The sequence below is a fragment of the Tachypleus tridentatus genome, chromosome 11 (genome assembly GCF_004210375.1).
Source record: "Tachypleus tridentatus isolate NWPU-2018 chromosome 11, ASM421037v1, whole genome shotgun sequence".
Classification (NCBI taxonomy): Eukaryota; Metazoa; Arthropoda; class Merostomata; order Xiphosura; family Limulidae; genus Tachypleus; species Tachypleus tridentatus.
Window position 1 is genome coordinate 92859016 of NC_134835.1, and position 19672 is coordinate 92878687.

At 34.8% G+C, this 19672-nt stretch overlaps 1 protein-coding gene across 6 annotated transcripts in view; it reads right to left on the minus strand.

Moving 5' to 3' along the window:
* Positions 1 to 13926: 13926 nt before the first annotated feature.
* Positions 13927 to 19672, minus strand: part of LOC143232773 (uncharacterized) — an 89012-nt gene continuing 83266 nt past the window's right edge. For 3 of the 6 annotated variants that reach the window (XM_076468619.1, XM_076468615.1, XM_076468620.1), the window contains 3 exons: positions 16513 to 16775; positions 15688 to 16308; positions 13927 to 15066 (listed from right to left, as the gene is read on the minus strand). In XM_076468619.1, coding sequence (XP_076324734.1) covers positions 14099 to 14536 — 438 coding nt within the window. In that variant the 5' untranslated portion in view covers positions 14537 to 15066; positions 15688 to 16308; positions 16513 to 16775 and the 3' untranslated portion in view covers positions 13927 to 14098. Of the gene's footprint in view, positions 15067 to 15687; positions 16776 to 19672 lie in introns of all 6 variants that reach the window. The other 3 variants (XM_076468617.1, XM_076468616.1, XM_076468618.1) reach the window with 3 other exon arrangements.

Sequence of the window (19672 nt, forward strand, 5' to 3'; positions counted from 1 at the left end):
GTGTCACTGTTGGTGAAACATAAATTTACTTACGTGTGTCGCAGGGTGGAAGGAAAATTCGCCACATCCCGTTGCAAAACCGGATAATGTCATCAATATATTAACATGAAGAATAAACAACTCTCTGCCTGCAACTCAAGTCATTGTTAAGTAACATAAAGTGAAAGGTAAAACAATATAAAAGAATTAGCATTTTAGACATTCTTAACTTTATTTATTGTGTTTATATTGTCTTCATTTATATGTGGTTTATTATACCCTTCCAACTTATATCCTTCGTTGAGAAAAATTGCATTCCGGAAAAATGTATTTTTCATGATTTCAAAAAGAGAAAAAAAAAAAAATGAACACCACCAAATTAATTGTGTATGATAAGATAAGGTGGAAGCTGGCACCCCAATATTCAAAATATTTAATTATGTAACTTTCCTGAACATTCTGAGATACTTGTCATATCATTATGCGTTACCGACCCAGTTTTTTTTCAGTTTTTGTTAATTACAAAACTACACAATGAGCTATCTGTGCTGTGGCCACTGCGGTGTGTGCTACGAGAGTGATAGCCAAATACCATTATTAAGTAACAGTAAGCCAACACTAGTGGTGAGTTTTATTGGCTATCTTCCTCTTCTTTTGTTTATCAATTCAAATTAAGAATGGTTACGTGCATATAACGTTAACGCAGATAGCTCTCAAGTAGCTTTGCGCGAAATTCAAAACAAACAAACAAGCATGTAACGGCAGCGTGGTTCAGTGGCTTTTCACTTGAGAGACTCGTAGTTGGCACAGTGGTAAGTTGGAAGATTTATAATTCTAAAAAATCGGATTTTGATATCCGTGCTTAGCTACAAATAAACAAACCAGATACTTTATATTTCAAATGTTTTGTGTAGCTAAGTAATTACTTATTTACAAGTTTTGATAGTATTTGTAAATACAGTTAAATATATTGGGTTGAGGAATAATTCGTGAGCGTTTCTTCAAGTTAACAAAATATATTCATAAATGAAACGCTTTCGCAAAATATTTCATGTCATTTGGTAGATAATTTTTTGCTCTAATAGATGGTGTGTTTGATTTTCATATGTCTTTAATTTTTGCTTTCATTTTCAGCTCATTAAATGGAATGTCAAGTGGACAAAATCGAGCATTTTCGACACCATCTGCTTTTCGCATTTAATTTCTTGCAATTTCGTTTAAAACAATGCATAATATATATCTAGGTATTACATGAAATAAAGTATCATAATAAATGTTTTGGGTGTAATGTGTTCATGCATTGAAGTATTGTATAGTCTTGCATGTAACGCTTGAATGAAATTATTTAAAAACGCTCACGAATTATTCCTCAACCTAATAGTTCATTCCAGTGTAGTTTAGATATTTCATTTGTTTGTTGGTAAGCGCAAAGTTACACAGTTGACTATCGTGGGTATCGAAATTCAATTATTAACTTATACTTACCGCTGGGACGCACTGGGGCTTACTTATTAGAAACTAGCTGTGTATCACTTCCAAATTAAGGATGACTAGCACAGATAACTTTTACGCCCTAAATTTGGGGTTAATTTATATCTATCACACAAAGCAGAAATACTTCCATATATTGGAGACCTTTTCTTCTGATTAGTTAGCTATATAGAGACTGTGTATTGTGAGTGTAATCCTGGTGGTCTCAGATAAGATAAGTACCAACGACGATTTCCAAATTTCTGTTTCAACAGTTAAATTGCACAGAAATTAACAGCCGCTAAGTCTGACAAAATGAGAGGTATGTCTTCACTTGCTATATCATGGATGCCTTTTCATTCTCCAGCTGTTTGATGTACGCGGTGGTTCAACAGATATGTCGTGGAAGCAACTTAAGTATACGTGTCTTGTGTTGCCATTCTATACGAAGATCCTTTTTAAATTGTGTTATGGTCTGTTGCCTCGGACATCTGAATGGATTATTCCTTTGATTTTTGTGTTCGTGGGTTCTTATCTGTTATACAATATTGTTCTTTGCTTACCATGCCTGGGGTATATCTTTCTGGATAGTCCTGGTTCTCCAAATTGATCTTTATACCTATCTTTTTCAATTCCTTAAAGTACGAAAGATATCGTCTTCTTGGAAATTCTAAACCCCAATATTAGCATTTAGCACATGTTTATTATCAATCAAATATATGACTATATTGTGTTGAAAAGTGGCATTACACTACTTACAACAGTCAAACAATGTTAAAACGTAGTTCTGATATATTCTGTTTCACCGCGACTTTATATCTGTCGTGGTTATCATGTGACTTGGTGACTTGCATATTAAAACCTGTTTTAATATAATGTTCTACGTACAATCCCAACAAAGTATAAAATCAAAATATACTAAAACAAAAACATATCATAATACAATATAAGTGCAACAAATCTTATCCAGTTTCAAGACGTCCAAGAACAAGACACAATACGATAGAAACAACTGACATCATTCAGACTACACTTACAGAGGAAAAAACAACCAAATAGTTGAATTAAACACTGAAATTCAAATTATTCAAAATACGATTTATCAATAGAACGTTTAGTAGTGAAACTTAAGATAATACCACTTATTGATGCACTGTCATTTACGGAGGCCTCTGAAGTGAACTAAGTGAAATAAAATATTTTCTTAGATGGTTTGAGCACCAGTAACAGAAGAAGTTTCGAGCCTCTGTTTTCTAAATAATGTAACTGATAGCGACCATTATCTTTCATTTAATTTTTTTGTTCTATGTAATAGTTCGATCGCATTAAAACAGGATATTTGTTACTTGATATATTACAAAGTAATATTTATAAACCTTTACTTTTGTCATGCCATCATCACTGACTGTAACCTGAACTTAATGTCAATCATTGTTTCTTAAAATTACTCGATATTAATTCAAACATAGGCTTAGATGGACAGTGGAAAAAAAAAATTCAAAATTTCAAGGTCCACACGCCGATCTATTTTTTGGTCACACAGATCAAATTAAGTTTAAAAACGTTTATGTGTAATTTGAAAGAAGACACCGATTGTCTTATTCCATTGGCTATTCCAGAAGCTGTTAGTTACAGAGACTAAAAAAAAGTAATGTAAAGAAATAATTATCTGGCTACTTCTTTCCAGTGGCACGACAGTATGTCTGCAGACTTATTACGCTAGAAACCAGGTTTCGATACTCGTGGTGGGCAGAGCACAGATATCCTATTGTGTTGCAGTGTACTTAATTACAAACAAACATTTGTTTGCCAGGCATGGTCAGCTACATGGAGACGGTGTATTGTGAGTGTAACCCTGGTTGTTTCAGATAAGATAAGAACCAATGACGATTTCCCATTTTCTGTTTTAACAGTAAGATTGCACAGAAATTAACGGACGCTGAGTCTAACAACATGAGAGGTATGTCGTACCGGACTGTGATCCTGAGAATCCATTGTTCGCGTCCCCTTGCCGTGGGGCCGTGTATGCGTTATAAGAGTGATAGTCAAATTCCATAATCTGACACGGCAGCCCAAGAATTGGCGATGAGCATCGATGACGAGCTGTCTTATATTACTTCAAATATAAGGATGGTTAGAGCAGCTAGACGTTGTGTAGCTTTCCACGGTTATAAGCAACAACAACAACTTTTCTCTGGCTACAATCTTACGTACTTAAGTTATTTGTGCTTATTCACTGCTTCTAAATACCATTCCCTTTAATCCTGAAAAACTCCTGTTTATTCGACTTTGATGTATTGTTACTTTTGAAGATGATTAAGTTTTGTGCTATTCTCAGTAGCAGATTACCACTTTAAGAAGTTGAGCAATAGTCCAGTGTTTGTGACCGCGTAGAGATTAACTCCTAAGTTAATATAGGTAACGAACTGCTCTTATTTAATCTCTTTCTTCTGTTACATAGTTTCGATAGCTAATATCCACTAAAACAATATGAATTTTCATGTGGAGTTTACGTGGTTAGTCAGGAATGAAGTATAATTGTTAACAAGTATAAGTTCAATATACCTTCTCTTTAGATTTTGATATCGTATATGATAGGATGTGATAGCTACAAAAATTATTAATATTACATTGGCTGATTGTTTTACTCACTCTGGTACAGCGTTAAGTCTGAGGAGTTACAACGCTAAAATCAGGAGTTCGATTCCCCTCGGTGGACTCAGAAAATAGCCTGATGTAACTCTGCTATGAAAAAACACACACACTGATTATGCACACAAAGAGAGTGACCCTCGTGTCCAAAGACATCCAGCTCACCCGCCGAATGTAAGAGAAACGACCTAAACGGCGGGAGTAGATAGTGTCTCTTAAGCATTTTATTCATGGATTTTGCCTTGAAGAGGGAAGTAGAGTCAGTGTTCAAGCCCTAAATTCTTGAATGATACTATAGCATTTGACAGTATATCATACAATAGCAAATGATTCGCACACTTGGTGTTAAACATGTTGCCGTACACTTGAGTGTGGGATGTGCTCTCATCCTTTGTCTAGAGTCGATGGTTGTTTTAATCCCTCTGTGAATTATAGAACAACTCAACTCATTTTGTAGAATACTTGGAGCGGATAAGTTAAGAAAACATGTTAGCATCTTACATTAATCGCATTAAATTATTTGTTAATTGTTTTTGGCAGTACAATGTAACGTTCTAGGATTTGTAGCTCAACTAAAGTATTCGTTCGTGCAATCGTTCACTGTTTATGTGAATAATATCACAATATTTGTATAGAATATAGACGAAGTACGTACAAACTTGAGAAGTACTTGTTTAAGCGATTCCTTACTTTTATTTTAAGTATTTCGTAATTATTTGTAGAAGATATGTGTGTCTTTAACAGTATTTCACGTATAAAATAACTGAGTAAAATTTCTTACATAGTTCATTAAGAAACATTTCTAGCAACTCGTAAAATACTTGAGATATTTTAGGTTTATTTTCCTATTTTAAAGAAACGTTATTAATTCTGAAATTATCTTTTTACGTATAGATGACGCTAATAGAGGACTTATAGATTCTAGTGGCTTCTGTTCCTCTGTTATTTCGCATCCCTGATAAGTCTGAGGAGCTGGTTTATAATACTAAAAATGTATAGTTCATATATTCATAGATGACAGAGCTCAGGCAACATATTGTGCAGCATTGTGCTTATCAACTAATAAACAAAAACTGTTATCTTATACTGAGGCAATTAGCTATTATCAAGAAGAAATGAGTTAAAAGTTTTCTGGTATATAAATTTTAATTAGGTAATAAAAACTTGCTTACGTCATTTTAAAAGTATGTACCATATATATATATATAGATAAATAATTAAATTCCACTGCATTGTAGCTAGAAGAAACTATTACTGGATATTTATACGACGACTTTGCTCAAACAATGTAATTTGTTTAACCTCCATTTTAAACCTATGCTTAACTGCAATCTTCATTAATAAGCCGAATGATCCGTTTATCTTCTCTGCACCCAACTCGATATTTTAACCCGAAGGCGATTCGAGGGGAAACCCCTGAAATTTAGTATAGGGTATCGTCTAGGAATATGAATCAAAGAAGCTTTAGACAGGTGAAAAAAAGTCGCTTACATGGATTACTGAGGAAAAAAAATATTGCACGAAGTTGCCTTCAGGTACCGAGCGGTGTTAGTGAGTGAAGGAATGAAGAATTTAGATTTTCAAAAGAGAGTTGGATATAACTTGCCTCGTTATCATTCTTGAGGAGTTTATACGGGCATTGATTTCTTTATACGAATAAGGCAAAGTGCGCTCACTCATTTGTGAGTGATGTCCAAAACTACTTAACGTATTTAGGGTTTGCTTTAAATCAACAGTTACTTCATTCCGTAACCAGTTTCCGTCCTGTGAAAAAAACCTGTTTGGAACGTATGTTAACATTTGTTTCAATGCGAGTGCTTGTGTTCCGTTAATAATGACATTTAGGAGAACTTATGAAATCATATTTTAAAATTGCACTAAAAGGTACAGAAACACAGCAGCAATATTTATTTTAAATTCTGATGTTAACCGTATAACTACCAACGAGGTCCGTAGCAGATTTTTTAAAAACAATATTTCTAAACTATTTGTACACGAAACTACTTGGTTTGGCTTGTTTTGAATTGCACACGAGGGCTATCTGCGCTAGCCGTTCCTAATTTAGCGGTATAAGACTGGAGGGAAAGCAGCTAGTCATCACTACCCACCGCCAACTCTTGGGCTACTCTTTTACTAACGAATAGTGGGATTCACCGTCACATTATAACGCCCTCACGGCTGAAAAAGCGAGCATGTTTGGTGCGACCGGGATTCGATCCCGCGACCCTCGGATTACGAGTCGAACGCTTTAACACTCTTGGCCATGTCGGGCCCTGCAATAACCTCTGTAAATCATTGTTAAAGCTATAAAGTTACTTTACATATAAGTAGGTTGATTAATTAACTGTTTAGAATCAAGCACAGAGCTACATAATGATCTATCTGTGCTCTGGCCACGACGGGTATCAAAACCCGGTTTCTCAAGGTTCGATTCCGCAGACATACCGCTGTGCCACTGGGGTGCATGAAGGAAACTTAATAACTTCTTTTGAAACTAAAAACCTATTTCACACATAATCAATGCCCCCCCCCCTCATAGGTGAGAAAGTTTCTAAATAGTTTATTTAACTGCGAGTCTTATGTCAGAGTCAATTATTTTAAAAGTATTACAGCACTATGAAAGTCAATTTTAAATGTCATTCACAATACGCATGGTTAACAATAACTGTGTTTAAAAACATGTGAATCAAGAAGTTTAAATACTGACTTGTTATGTTGAGATTACTTATAGGTTTAACTTAGTTAAAGAGTGATTCGTTAGTGAAAGTGTTAAATTTGACTTTTATTTTTCAACAATATACAAATTGATAGAAATGTGGAAATTTTCCAAGTAAGCCTTGTGTGTTACGTTAAATGCTACGACATAGTTTTTGTGCTGACATTTTAACGTGTTAAATCGCTGCACATTTCAACTGATATATTACTACACATTATCCATTTGGGCGTATTAACTGATATATCATTATAGATTTTTGAAATGACATGTGAAATGATATTACTATACAAATTTGCCTGAGCATGCTAATTAATACATTACTATACACATTCCTGAAGTGATATGTGAAGTGACAATACTATATGGTATCTTGCCTTAGCGTGTTAATTGATATATTACTATGTAATTTCTAATTGAAAATGTTAATTGTTATATTAGTCCATAATTACTACCTGCACATTTTAACTTTCATGTTATATAATATCTGAGTGAGCATCTTAAATGATATATTTGTAAATTAATACACAAACTAATTTTTGCTTGGACATGTTAGATGATACATCACTAAATATTCCTGCACGAGTAAGATAACTAACACGTTACTGTATGATTTTTACGTGATCATTTTAAAAGACATATTACTACGTATTCGGGCAAAAACACGTTAACTTATTAAATAATTTCTGCATACATTGGCATGCACATGCTGAATGGACTAAATCTTCTGCCATTATAAATTGACTTTTTTGGTCATAAAAATTCCCAAGAACCACTTAAAGGTGTATCTTATTATATGCCTTGCTTGCTGCGAGTTGTTTGCTTGTTTTTGAATTTCGCGCAAAGCTACTCGAGGGCTACTTGCGCTAGCTGTCCCTAATTTAGCAGTGTAAGACTAGAGGGAAAGCAACTAGTTATCACTACCAACCGCCAACTCTTGGGCTACTCTTTTACAAACGAATAGTGGGATTGACCGTCACATTATAACGCCCCCACAGCTAAAAGGGCGAGCATGTTTGGCGTGACGGGGATGCGAACCCGCGACCCTGGGATTACGAGTCCCCGAGCCCTGCGAGTTGTTAGGAGAAACGAAAACAATTGAGTTTTTAAATGAACGCCACACTGGGACTTGTAGGTCTTTATAGTTTTGATATTAAGTATTAATAAGCAACAATTCACTGTTTAGATTTAGATCAAGAAAACTATAATAAGATCAATTGAACAGCAATATAATAATATAATAATATCTGCTTACGTCTTATGAAATGTTACTCTTTGCGTGCTTTGTCTCCTCTAACGCTCCCCACCCAAAAAAAACAAACTTGCACGATATTTTGACACATATGAATACGCTGTCTTATTATTATATAATTCGTACGCGAGTATGTTAAATTGTTTATTTGTTTGGAATTTCGCGTTAAGCTATACGAGAGTTATCTGCACTAGACGTACCAGTTTAATATTGAAAGACTACACTTTTGGTCTTCTCTTTTGCTAACAAAATATATTAGTATTTAATGTATTCATGGTCATGTTAAATGGTACATTAGTATATATTCCTGCACGGACAATGTAACTAATATGTTACTATATAATTTATACATGAGAATGTCAACTGAAGGTAAACATGTTTTTTTTTACAATTAATCTTAAGCTCCACATGTAGCTGGTGGTGAAGCTGCAGACACGAAAACATGATCGCAATTTGGATACGAAATAAATTTAAGTAAAAACCCAATGACAGCAAACACTACTATTATAAATCTATGTACATCTGAATAATGATCGTACTGAGTTAGTGTTGGAAATGTCTCAAACATTCTAAGTTAGGTTCTTGACTGATATCTAGTTATATAGTGTGTATGTTGAGCATATTTAGGAATACAGTAATGTTATATTTAAGTGATTGACATTTACATTGATGAGAGCTATGATTTCTCTTGTGCGATTTTACTTCCCCGTGGAATGTTATGTTACATAAAATATGTAACACAACCATTGGTCATGTTATCATATAAGAAATAAATAGAGATAACAATTAAATTTTGATATGGATTATCTAAAAACATAAACACATTTAACACATAAACACTGGACTCTTATACATGAACCTAAAATATAATTGTTACGAACGATTACGAGTACTTCTTTAAAATAAAATCTTAGATAAGTATGGTATTTTTATAGCTGATTAACTACACATTATAATATGTGAAATAATTCTAAAATATTTTAACTTAAGTTTGAAAGTGAACTAAAGTGAACTTTAAATACATAAATTTGTTCACTTAAATGAAGCCAACAATCTATGACTGTAGACAGTAAAAAAGCGTTGACTTTTAAACCTTTGAAGCTAGAAGAGAGAAAATTAGGTATCCAAATAAAGTTAATAAAATCTAAGTACATGATGAACTTACAGCACGCTCTGAATTTATAACTCGTAGACCCGAGCTGTTAGGGCTGAGCGTGGGTCACTGGTTAGGGTGTTGGAATGTAAAGCTGAGCTCCTGAGGTTAGTGTCCTGTTATTTTGACCACCTTCCCACCAATAAAAAAAAAACTCGTGCCCTTCATTTTGGGGTTGAGTGGGTTATAAAATTAATGATGGTAAAATTATACTATTTAGTCCCACAAGAGCAGCTTAAGAGTTGGCAGTGGGTGGTTATCGCTTCAAAATTAGGAATAGCTTGAATGTTTGTACCAACTTTGTGTGAATATTCAAAAAACAGCAGAAACAAACAAACAAAAACTGAGTGGCTAAAGAGCTGTTTAAATTTTAAATATTACATGAAAGAGTTAGGATTAAAACAACTATTTTATAATAGGATTTGTTGTTTAAACCATTGTTTATATTTTTAATTTCGAGCAAAGCTACACGAGGGATATCTGCTCTAGCCGTCCCTAATTTAGCATTGTAAGACTAGTCATCACCACCCATCGCCAACTCTCGGGCTACTATTTTACCAACGAATAGTGGGATTGACCATTACATTATAACGCCCCTGCGGCTGAAATGGCGAGCATGTTTGGTGTGATGGGGAATCGAGCCCACGACCCTCAGATTACGAGTCGAGTGCCCTAACCACCTGGCCATGGTTGGCTGTTTAAATCATAGCTGGAAATATATACTTTAAAGATGTTACGTTGAGAATATCAACTATTGTTACTATTTGTAGTTATTATTTATATTATCCTGAAAGCTGTATGTTGGGCCAACATTATCTTGTCAAGCTTATAAGAAGGTCCAATTTTTAAGAAACACAAAGGAATAAAATGAAAGTAAATATAAAATACTCAGTAAACTAATATCATATAGATTAAGAAAAAATAAAGTTAATTAGAATTGTTTGTGTGCCAAAAAGTCAAATAACATCCGCACGCTTTCTTTTCTTTCTTATTAAAAATGTCTCCAGGTTGGACAGGAGTGAGTATATGGACTTACAAAGCGAAACTCCAGTTTTTGATTCTCTGCCGTGGACATAACAGATAGTTCAATGTAGCTTTGCTTTAATACAAACAAACAAACTCACCAAAATTAAAATATTAATAATATATTTTATACAATAGTAATTTCTAAACTTTAAGCAAATTAATTGCAAAAAAGAAAGTAAAAACACAAGCTGTTTAAATGCTCCCAACATAAGAGCATCACGTTTTTAGGATAAAAACAATTTCTAGAAAACCTTGTCTCTTTAGTAGTGCCTAAAAATTGGATGTTTTGTAACTCGGATATACTAGTTTCTAGGCAGCATGACTCATTATATTTAATGTATTATTCTTAGACATCCAAAATATTATACATTTTTTTAAAAACATAAAACACAGAATTCAAGAACAAATATTTAGTTCAGTTCTGTGGTACCAGTTTGTAGAATGTGCTTTACCTTTTCAGTTCAAGAGAATGTTAATAAAGTGCTGACAGAAAAGTACATTCGGGATTTCCAAAGAAATATATTTATATTCTAGAAGTGTTTAAGAAATAAAAGCCGTCTAGTTAGATTATACAGAAACATGAGAAAAGGTGAAGGAAATGCCCACTACAGTATCTATAAAGTTGTCATAATGTCAGGCTTTTAATGTTTTTCTCAAAACTGTGTGTACGCTTCTGACGTGTTTTATGAAATTAATTTCATTTCACGATAGTAAACCGACCACCCAGGAAAGCAGAGGGTAGTGACTTTAGGTAGACCACATGTACGACTATTCAGTATTCACCACAGAAGAGTGGGTTAACATTTGATGTGATTGAGTTTGACTCTTTCCTCCCCTTTCTTGTCGTACCTGTCATGTCTCGGCACAAAACTTGCATAAGAGGTGGGACTCATTTTATTACTGTTATGAAAATAAAACAAGATTATTTAACGTCAGTCTGTTTACAACAGAGCTCGGTAAGTGTGGGTTTACTGACTTAATGAGACATCATAATAATTAGTTAATTTCACGACATTCCCGGCATCTTACGTTTCGGTCATTATGATAAAAGCTGGGACACACCTTCTAGGTGTGTGCGTGTTTTTTAGAGCAAAGCCACATCGGGCTATCTGCTGAGCCCACCGAGGGGAATCGAATCCCTGATTTTAGCGTTGTAAATCCGAAAGCATACCACTGTACTATAGGGGACTCAACTTTCTAGGACTCTGAACTTTGTGGTATTAAATTAATTATCTGCTCAGATTATATTCGCGGAGAAGACTGCAGCTTTTAACGGGACAAATATGTATATTTATTCATTACCTTTAGTTTGAAAATATTTAAAACATGAAGTAGTAGACCAAAAGAATACAAACAAAAATAATGAAAAATTATGACTTATCCAGTAACATAACACAGTAGGGTTAGAGTTGTATAAGAAAGAATGTATAATTTATTTAATAACATAATACAAGAAAGTGTTTATGTTTGTTTCTCATAGCAAAGTCACATCGGGCTATTTGCTGAATCTACCGAGGGTAACCGAAAATGCAGGAGAACTAATTCGGTATAAACACGACTGTAAGACGCAGGAGAGTTAAAGAGAAGTAAAATACATCTGTATAACTTATTCCGCAATAGTAAAAGTAGTGTAAAGCGCGACTGTAGGACTTACCCATTAACACACTACAGGAGAGTCACATCGGTGTGAAATACGACTGTAGGACTTGTTAGTGTATTTGTTTTGAATTTCGCGCAAACTACATGACGGCTATCTGCGCTAGCCGTCCCTAATTTAGCAGTGTAAGACTAGAGGGAAGGCAGCTAGTCATCACCACCCACCGCCAACTCTTGGGCTACTCTTTTACCAACAAATAGTGGGATTAACCATTACTTTATAACGCCCCCACGGCTGAAAAGGCGAGCATGTTTGGTGCAACGGAGATTTGAACCCGCGACCCCCGGATTACGAGTCGAGTGCCTTAACCACCTGGTCATGCCAGGCCCTGTAGGACTTGTTCAGTAACATCATTCAGGACAGTTAAACTGGTATGTGTGATTTGTTTAGTGTTATTGTATAGGAGAGTCTAGGCGGTTTTAAATACGACTGTATGATTTATTTAGTGACACATTGTAGGATAATTAAGTCGGTGTAAAGATAACTGTATGACTTATTCAAGAAATTCTGAAGAAGAGCTAAAGCAGTATATAACACGACTGTATGGATTACTGAGTAACATAATAAAAGAGAGTTGAAGAGGTATCAATCATAAATGTAAGAGTTATTCGGTAACATAACACAGGAGAGTTTGACCGGTATAAAATACGATTGTGTGAATAATTGAGTAACATAAGGTAGGAGAGTTAAAGCTGTGTAAGATACATAAAGCAGTAACATTAATCACTATAAACTCAAACATTTTACTAAACTTGAAGATGTGGCATTTTATTTTTAATGTCTAATGTTTTAAACGCTTTTACCTTGTATGTAAGTAACTCCGTAAATTAGTAAACTGGTTATTTTTTGAATAGCATATGTTGTCACAAGAATAAGCACATAAAGTGGCAAATTGGTTATTTTTTGATGGAACATGGTATCACAAGAATAAGTCCATAGCCTGGTCAATTGGTCACTTTTTGATCTGTGAGTACATTACAAGGGTGACTGAAAAATCCTATGTATCAGATATAAATGGTCCAATAGTTGGTGATAGGTAATGTTAGCTAGTGTAACTGATTTACTACTGTATATATTTTTTAACATTTATGTATGGTTTAGTTTAATAGATATTTGAAAAGCCTGTAACCTATGTTGTTAAATGTGTGTTGTGAATTACCCGCCTGTTCTTTAAATTTGTAGAAGATTCTCAGGCGTAAGAATCAACAATGTACGATATGTGTATGTAAAATACCAGTATTGTTACCGAATGAATTTTCGCTTTTTAGTTTATAAGTAGAAATATGCAGAGAGACAGTTTAATGTAGCTGGTTTGCTGCAGTCATTAGTATACTATAAACTTTGGAAGACATAATTGTGATAAAAGCTTAGTAATCGGAAAACTACAGATATTTGACCAGAAACGTTTATAGACTTCGAACAGTACCACTCAAAATAAGAACTAGTCAAGGCGACGACTTTTGAATAGTAAATCAGGTAGTCAAGCGGTGCCAAAAAAAGACTCTCCAAGCAGTCGCTAAAATCGATGACAACCTAATATGACTATTAAATATTAGTCATTTTTACTATTGTGTAGTCGGAAAATAGTCAGGTGATGGTAGCAGGAATACCTGGCAGGTAATAAATTTGACTACTCTATGATAGTCGTTATGACTTTCGTTAGGCAGTCATTCTAACCAATGCTGAATATCTGACAATAGTCTCATTGCCTACCTGCAAACCACTACAGAGTAGTCATGACATAATCAGTGTGACCCTCTTCGACCAAGGATCGGTTGTCATTATGACCATCCATTAACAATGGACTGTTGTCATTATGACTATCCAACGACCATGGAAGTAATGTTGACCTGGTCAGAACCACCTCTGCAATGTTATTGTTAGGCAAAGAGACCATCTTCAGTCAGTTGTGGTCAGCAAAACCATCATTGAGCAGTCAACCCCGCAGCCATCTGATGATTCAACCCAAGTCCCAGTAACCTGCCACCATCCTGAAAAATATAAAATGCATTTTAGCAGCACCATTTTTATTCCAAACTGAACACAAGTGCACATCAATATACATGTACCAAAATAAAATTCAAAATGCAGCAACAATTTTAAAATAAACAACTGAACTTTACACACTTGGTTTTTGAAAATTCACCCTGGATCAAATACACATGACAAGTTACTATTACAAGATTTAATATAACTTTATGGCTTTGAACACTTTCCTTTACCTTTGGACGTTTTGACAGATTTCCTGCTGCTATGTTTTTTGACATTCAAGAGATGAAGCCATTGAAGAACACATCTGTCTGCATCTTTTTCAGATTTGGTAATTTTCCTGGACTCATCATAGAGCTCCAGAACAACTCTTTCAACAAAGTTGAAAGTTTTCTTGAGTTTTGTTGGAAATGCAAAGGTGAAGATATAAAAACTTCCTACATACATAGTGAAAGCTTCCACAAAATCTTCAGTGGCACAAATATTAAAGCCATTAACATATAGTTTGAATTGCTGATCACAAAACTGAGAAATTGAACCAATCTCTGCAGGTTCCCTAACTTCAGTACCCACCATGATACTTTCACTTTCTTTTAGAAGAAAAGGGATACCAAGAATGGCAATACTAGATGTAACATCAGGCATGTGTGAGGACTGTTTCAAAAGAAATGCTAACAATGGATTATTTCCTGGTGATATGTTTTGTCTTGCAGGTGAGAATTTACTGAATCCTTATACTGAGAGAGAAAGTTGAACACTCCTTTTTCTGCATCATTTCCTAGCCACTTAAATTCATTCAATAGCTGTGCTGGTGATGCCACAAAAAAAAGGATAATGCTCTATGAGTTCATTGACAGGAGTGTTGTCAATGGCCAGTTTCCTACGATCATGCAGAGTTTTGTCTAAAATCAAGTCCACTTTACAAAGATCACCCTTTTTTCTGCAATGCAGACGAGTTTTCATCCATTCCTTGTGTTTCTTGGTGGAAGTTTCATCCTCCCCAACTGGCTTTTCACACAAGTATTGCTTTAATCCATATACCCTCATTTCTGAGATGTGGTTTCATCTGTTGCAGATTTCGTCTTTTTCTTTCTTTTTTGGACTATAGGCAGAATCCTTCTGCTTTCTATTATTCTGGAATTTCTGACGAAGCCTCATCCTTCACAGCTCCTGCACTTAGAATTTACAGAATTAGTTCTATTGAGAATGAATAACAAAACTGCCCTGGTATAACTATAATTATTTTAAACAGTATTTCTTTTAAACCACTTTTCACTTTTGGCATTTTTCAGGTTTAATCTGAGAAACTGAAAGTCATATACATTCTGGTTAATAAATCAGTTGTCCGAGTTCAACATGACAATGTATTCTTTTTAGCGTCAAATTAGTTGAGTTTCATTAGTTGAGCCATGTTACATCGTATACAAACAAAACAAATATTTCAAAGTATCAAAATAGGATTTTCCACAGCCCATCCTTGGTAGATATATGTACTTGTGTGTATTTTAAAAAATATAACTTCCCACAAAATTTTCACTTGTTTTTTCATCAATATTATGCAACACAAAAAATGCCATTTAATTTATTTTGTAACTAATGAACATATTTCTTGCAGAATACATTTACACCCTTACAAGTGATGATATGGTCATTCCTATTATGCACTTTAGGACGAATTTTATTGGACTCATTGGCTTTTGGGCTCATAAAGTCAAATGTATAGATAAAAGAATGCATTGTGATGAAAATATATTTCACAACAAACATAACATAATGCACATGTGGATAGTACTTACACGAACACCTTGAGGCATATTTGTTATATGTTATATTTGGGGCATCTGAAAGCTGAGGGTAGCGCTTAAATATTTCATCCTCTACTTGGTCATACTGCCTTGAAGTGGGATATCTGGGAAATAGAGGTTGGGCAGGTTATCAAGTACAGATGAAGACATCTGAAGAGATACAATTACATGCTTGTAATTAGAAATGGTACACGTGGTATTCACTGCACAGCACTTACAAAGTATAGTTGGAAACCTCAGTGTAGACTGCATCCTTCTTTCTCAACAGGCTTCCCTTGCGACAACAGCAAAGCAGTAGATCTAGGCAGACTTGACAAATTTTCCAGCTTAAAGGGCACTGGCCAAGGCTTGAATGCTAAGATGCTGACCAAAGAAAATATCAAATAGTTCAAAACACTTACAAACTGGGGTTGACTGATTGCAATGAAATACTAACTAAGGCCTAATTGTCTCAAGTGAAAGAGGAAACCATTTCTCAAACAGATTGAAAGATCTGTTTGACGTTCATTAAAACATATCCTACCATGATGATATGGACTTAATTTGTTCAGTACTGGGACTGGGTGAAGATGCACTCTGCTTGCTTGAAGGCACTTGAGGGTTCGGTGGATTCTGGTCAAAAATAAATTTTTAACGGGTCTAAATTTGTATTAAAAATCAACAACAGTAATTGTGCTATGTTGAATAATGTATATTGAATATTTTTACTTCTTTTCTTCAGAATAAAGTTTCCGCAGAGTGATTTCCAATGACTACATAAATGATTATAAAATCACTCAAATTTAAATGGGTTGCGCATTCTTATAAACGACTTACCACAACAGCTTCGTCAGAAGCCCCAGCATTAGAAACCAGAGAAACGCGCAACTTTATTCGTGGTTTTGGAAAGTAAGACCATTGAACATCCACCCAGTCCTGCCAGTCTTCCATGTACACTTGAGCTGACAAGTTGGTAGCATCTACATCCAGATTTAGGTTGTCAGAAATCTTACTGGGCAACAATCCCAGATCATCTACTGACACCACAATTTTTATTTCATTGTAGGTAATGTGGTAGGATAAAGCCGTCTCTCTGGAATCTAAAAGTATGGTACTGATCAAAAATGATTTATATGTATACACATGCAGAAAAGTTGTCATTGAAGAACAACTACAAAAACACCAAAAATATATATTAAATTTCCATAAATTTAACAACAGCAGGACTGGTATAAATCAGCTAAATAAGTAATTTGGTTTTTCTCTAACAAATAGTAGCCTTTAAAAGGTGAAAGCAAATATAAGTAGTCTGACCTCAATAGATGGTGATAATAGTGGTGATTTTGGTGCAAATATGCATGATACATATTAATATGACACAAGTTATCTCGGTTTGAAAATTTTGATGAAATTTGTCACAAAAAGGCAGAAACAAATTTACATAAAATATGTCAACTCTTTTGATGAAATTTGTCACTGGAAAGTATATACCAAGTTACATAAAATAGATTAAAATGTACCACTGAGTTCTGTTTAAAATTTGTCATCATTCAGTCGCCACGAATGTAATGACTTAGGGTGATCATATTTTTATCTTTGTTCACATAACAAGGCAATGGGTAATGATCATAAAGATCTGGAATGCTTAGGAATTCATAGCTTCTCATTGGCTCTACAATGTAAGCATGAAGATGCCTGTGATAACCAACAGTTTGGTATCTTTGACAATACAAAAAAGGTTTTCCCCAAAGAACAAAGCAACAGATCACTGAAGAAAATTGAAGACTGTCGAATTCATAGCTACTGACAACCATTGTCCCTGCGTTGTATGCGAGACAGGTGACTGTACAACCTGATGCTTTAGTGACAAAATTGCCTTCCCCAACAAATGCACTGACAAGGTTTTGCTCTTCTCCGAGTGAATTCACAGGCAATCTGACAGGATTAGTCAGGTCAAAGGCATCTATTCCAAGAAATCCATTGCTTTTCAAATGTGAACAGAGTTTATACTGGTGTCTCATTGGCATTGTTTTAGCTAGATTATTCCTGTTTTTGGTACGTCTTGCAACATCAACAAAAAAACTATGTTTGGTCTCAAATCTCATGGTCCACACATTCCTCAGTGGACCAAATCTGCGGGCCATCTCTGGGTAATGCAAAGTAAAATGTCCCTTTGGCTTGAGAGTTCTATTTGGAAAATCTTTTTCATAAAGAGAATGGATCTGTTGTATCACATCATTTAAGAATTCAATGTTTGCATATGACATTGATGGACATATTATCAATTCTACCATATCCAGGAGCCAACAGAACTTCCCATTTGTTGTTGCCTTCTGGCACTGCATCACCCACCAGTAATGGAAATAACCTTAAGAGACACCAAACTTACACAACTTTTTGCTTAATGTGTACAGACCCTCTCAAAATAACAAGCTCAGGCCTATTGATTTTATCAGTTCTTTTGTAGTGAAACTCCTTCACTCTGCCTGTAAGGTACTGAAGGCTGAAGTATCCAAACAAGATATACTGATCTATGAGTAAAACTAAAATTTCTGACACCAAGCCAGATTAAAAAAGGTCATGTAATATATCAGGTGGTAGAGCATTTGCTATATGAAATTGCTGCAGAACGTTCAGGGGCGATCTTTTTTTAACCCCATATGTACTTGACAAAGTCGGTTCAGTTTCGACCATTGCAACTTGGTAATTATAGAATGCAATAGATCTCTCTGGACATTTTGAAATATCAGTCAACTTTCTTCAATCATTCCGAGTTATCATACAGAATCTAGATGATCTTAGAGCAGAAAATGATTCAAGAAACCCTCCAATAGCATGGCTTCCCAAATTATCTGCAACAACAACAAGAGGTGCACCTCTGAATTTGAATGTTCCCTCTGGTTTGACAATGTCAATACCAATGTTTTCAAAAACAGATAGTTCTTCAATCAAAGGTCTCATCACTGTATTTAGCCCTTGTTTTTTTTTTACATTTTGGCTCTTCACCAAGATTGCTAAGAATATACAATGAAGCTGAGATCTCAAAGCAGGAGCTCGTATTCCAGCTTGGGCCACAGCTTTAAACTCATCAAAATAGAGAATGATTTGAAAAGCAAGGGGAGTTTCTTGCCAGAATGGATGGTTTTTGAAATGTTCACCATCAACGACATTTCTAAGACAATCATCAGCTGACTGGCGAGGATAAACAACCTGGCTAAAAATATCATGTTGTAGCAAACATTCTGCATTGTGTCATGTTTCCCTTCACCAGCAATTCCCAGGTCATACTCAACAGGTTTTACAAATGTTATATTATCTTCAATGTAAGACTGGAAATTATTGTAGTCAGTGAAATTTTCAATCATGGAATGAAAGTCAAGACTTTCTTTCTTGCAAGCTTCCATCACTGCAACTATACTATTTTTAGGAACCCCCTTACTGATCCATGTTCTTTTTATGGTTTGGAATAAATGTTCATCTTTGGCAGCCATAATAGAACAGAACAAATTTAAAAAATCATTTGTAGTTTTGTAAGCATTTTTTCATTTTCACGCAGCTGCAGAATTGTTTTAGCTAAGATTCTTCGCTTGTCTGTGACAACCATCTCCTTATTACCATCAACTGCCTCTTCAGTGTTAGAGTTTTTATATCTCTGTTCCATAAAGTACCTAGCACATTCACAACCAGCTTCATTATCATGCATACTGGTAGTAGCAAACCATCCACGCTTTTTATTTATATGTCTTTCCAAATATCTGATACTTTGGAATGGTCTTTCACATCCATTAACTCCACATGGGACAACAAATTCAGGCTCATGCTCATGAACCAAAGAAAAATGTGAAAGAAGCTTGCTAAAATGTCTAACCTTATAATTACATTTAATGCAAGGGAAAATATTGAAAATTTCTGACTGTTCTGCAATGTTTAACTCCAAAGTTTACCAAACTTCACAGTGTCTATTAATGAATATCATGCAAGACATACATCCAAATAT